This window comes from Postia placenta (genome assembly GCF_002117355.1).
Source record: "Postia placenta MAD-698-R-SB12 unplaced genomic scaffold POSPLAscaffold_31, whole genome shotgun sequence".
In the NCBI taxonomy this organism is placed as follows: Eukaryota; Fungi; Basidiomycota; class Agaricomycetes; order Polyporales; family Adustoporiaceae; genus Rhodonia; species Rhodonia placenta.
In genome coordinates, this window is record NW_020169862.1 from 19,014 (window position 1) to 22,559 (window position 3,546).

Below are 3,546 nucleotides of genomic sequence, written 5' to 3' on the forward strand. Positions count from 1 at the left end.
CAAGAAAGGCCTAGGGGCCGCGCATGTACGTCCCGGACGCATAATGCCAGACTATGGATGGAAAGAGTCGGAGGCGGCTTTCTAACAAGTGTCGTTCGTGAGGGCATGCTTCCCGGACGCACACATTCTGCACTGGCCACTACTCTCAACTTACATGAGCCTTGCCCGTGAGGTTGTGCTTCCTGGACGCACGCATTCTGCACCGGCCACAACTTTTGACTTACATGAGCCTTGCTCGTGGGGGTGTGCTTCCCGGACGCACACATGGTGCACTGACCATGGGGGCACGTATAGATGTACTCTCACAAGGAATGGGCCAACGCTGTACCTGTGAGTCACACTGGAGCATGGATAGTACAGTACAATACATAGCTGTTTAATAGTTTTACACCATGGCACTAAAGTCCGAAGTGGGTCACAAAAGTAAAACGAATCAAACAAATGCGATGCGGGTAATGACAAACCATGTTGGCGGCACTGCAGACTTAGCCATGGAGGCGGTCGCAGAAGTAGATATAATGGCCCGAGCAAGGGGGGCAACTGGAGGTGGTGATGGTGCATGCGAAGAATGGGTGACGAATCGCCCGCAAAGATTGATAGTTTCCAGCACATGCTAGTATGGAAGGGTGGTTTTGCACCCTAGGGGCCTGACCGGCTTGACGAGCAGCCAAATTGCTGGTATTGGTTGTGTTGTGCAGGACGCCGTGGATGCTTCCAATGGTATAGTACACTACCAATGTCCAACAATGGCCCATTCGCCACAGAACCCTAACGCCGCCTGGCGAGCGGAAAGCCACAGCTGGTATTCTGCTGCCAGGCGGCATTAGGGTTCTGTGGCAAATGGGCCATTGTTGGCGATTGGTAGTGTACTATACCATTGGGAGCATCTCGTCCTCTTCCTCTGGTTCTTTGTCCGCCACATCCAAATTAATCCTCGCGTCTGACTGCACCGAAATGTCGGGTCTGCTGAAGGTGAGTCAATGAGAGCAATTATGGCAAAGTGAGAACTACCTCTCAGACTGTCCCCGCCGCTTGATGCAGCCCTTCCGATGGGTCAGCCAGGGCTGCATCATGTATTTCCGTTTGGGATTGAAGTCGACCCACGTCTGGCAGCCATTGCAGAACATGCGATACAGCTTTACTTCGCCCGACAAGGAGTCATCCTGCAAGAACTTGATGTGCTCCGCTTCCGTCTTGCGCTTCTTGGACGACTCTGCGACAGAAGCGCCGTCATCTCCGAGACTGTCTGGGGTTTGCGTTCGGCTACGGATGCACGGGAGTAAGAATGGAAGTGGATTAGGGTGTAATTTGGGGCTCGTACTCGGTGGCGGAAGTCGGTTTCTTGCAGCTCACACTTGCCAGAGGTTTTCCAGTCGATACCGGTGTTTGTGGGGTATCATTTATATTATCCATGACATGCGAGGCAACAGAGGAGGCTCGTGAATGAGATACTCTCTTGCCTCGGCTTACAGGCTTCTTTCCGCTTGCAGTGGTATCATGGGTATCGGGTTGTTGCGTTGTGCAGCACGCCGTGGAAGCTTCCAATGGTATAGTACACTACCAATCACCAACGATGGCTCATTCGCCACAGAACCCTAATGCCGTCCAGCAGCAGAATACCAGCTGTGGCTTTCCGCTCGCCATGCGGCGTTAGGGTTCTGTGGCGAATGAGCCATCGTTGGTGATTGGTAGTGTACTATACCATTGGGAGCAGCCACCGGGTGCGCTGTCGCGAGTTGACATGGGTGTCATGGACTATTTGTCTGCCAGGGTTAGGTGGTGGCATGACGCTGTTTTGCGCCGGGGGGCCTGACCGCGGCCAAATTGCTGGTATTGGTTGTGTTGTGCAGGGCCCAGGTTCCGCGATCCGCTCGAGGGCAGCATGCCGCCTGGCGAGCGGAAAGCCACGGCTGGCATTCTGCTACCGGACGGCATTAGGGTTCTCCTTGGCTCTGCATCCACACGCCTGAGGTGGATGCGCCCGTGCGCGTGCGTCCTGGACGCACACCCGCACACCACAGCGAACAATCCCGCGACTGCCGCAGATTTCCGCGCACAACGTCTATGCGCCCGCGCGCGTGCGTGCGTCCTGGACGCACACCCGCAAGCCACGGCCAACAATCCCGTGACTGGCGCAGATTTCTGTGCAGAACGTCTATGCGCGCGCGCGCGTGCGTCCTGGACGCACACCCGCACGTCACGGCGAACAATCCCACGACTGCCGCAGACTTCCAGGCCATTCTGGAAGCGGGATGTTGCTGTGCAAAACACACGGGGTAGACTTGCCACGAAGGCATGCGGAGATACGCGCGAAGGCTGCACGCATGGCGTGCGTCCGAGACGCACGCGGGGCCGCCGGACTTGTGATGGAGTGGGACTGCGGCACACCGATAAGCACGCAGTGCTCGTATCCGCAGCATGCGTCCGGGACGCACGAAGCCTTGCGGAACCTATTCAAGTCCTATATATACTCCATGCCAGTCGCAACCCAATTCCCTCATCTCACTTATCCTCTTTCTCTTTTCAATCTTCCCCTCCCACTGCCCCTCATGCCGACACCTAAAGTCCCCTCTGCTTTTCTTGACCTCGTCGGCGCCAACCGCGACCTGTGGACATGGGAGCCTTGGATCGACTTCACAGGGCTGAGCGACACCCCCTGGAGCGGCAAACCCGGCTCAAAGCCCAAGGGCTGGACGGACGACAACGTCGTGAGCGTTCGCGCAATGGTGAACGCGTATTGGACGGTCGCGCCGAAGGACCGAATGGTGTTCTTCAAGGACCGGCAAAGCGGCGCAAAAGGCAAGTCTAAAGCGTCATCCCCCCTCTCAGCGGCCGACCTGGGCGTCCTTCACACAGACGCACGCAACAAATGGTCGGCGTGGTTCAACGAGCTCTTAGGGTTAGGTGGTGTTGGCGTCGACCTGCCTGCTGAAGGACTTGTGGCTGACTTGGATGACTTGGGTGGAATGGCGTCCACCCCCAAGTTTCGCCTATACTTATAGGCTCTTCAGATCCGCTTGGTCAGCATGGTTCGCACGTCGCGAGGGACGAGCGACCGGGGCGCAGTAAGGCGCGATGTCAGCAAGGACTCGATTGAGAAAGAACTTGCTATGGAACTTGTAGAATGACACGCCCTCATTGGAGGGACGTGATACTGATTGCTAAGCGGCCCGCCATAGGCCCGTGTTTGTAAGCGAATATCAGCAAAGATGACTCAACCGTTAGTAACAGAGTTTAAAGAAGCTTGCCTACCACCCGAGAACTCGCCGAAGCGAGGGGGGCGCATGACTTACGGACATCCCGAAGGCACCGTCCGCTTCCACTTCTATCAAACCTAGCTATATAACAACGTCCCGAGGGCCCCTCGGGCACTTTTGTCCCGAGGGGGCCCTCGGGACAACGCCTTTTTCTGATTTCAAATGATTCAATTTTGTCAAATCTCCTTGTGCTCATATCTTCTCCTCGTCATCGCCTCTTGCTCATTGTTGCCACCAACATTTTCACGATATCATCAATGATACTCTCAAAACTTGTCACAGTGCCTCT

At 55.8% G+C, this 3,546-nt stretch overlaps 2 protein-coding genes across 2 annotated transcripts; one reads left to right on the forward strand and one right to left on the reverse strand.

The window, feature by feature from the left end:
- Window positions 1-155: 155 nt before the first annotated feature.
- POSPLADRAFT_1108764 (hypothetical protein) lies at window positions 156-1,921 on the reverse strand (the record flags this gene model as incomplete). The annotated part of the gene is made up of 3 exons (XM_024483338.1): window positions 156-248; window positions 274-328; window positions 1,719-1,921. Coding segments are annotated over 3 exons (351 nt in total), but the record flags the coding sequence as incomplete, so codon positions are not given.
- Window positions 1,922-2,549: 628 nt separating this feature from the next.
- Window positions 2,550-2,894, forward strand: POSPLADRAFT_1107956 (hypothetical protein; the record flags this gene model as incomplete). The annotated part of the gene is made up of 1 exon (XM_024483317.1): window positions 2,550-2,894. A coding segment is annotated over one exon (345 nt), but the record flags the coding sequence as incomplete, so codon positions are not given.
- Window positions 2,895-3,546: the final 652 nt, after the last annotated feature.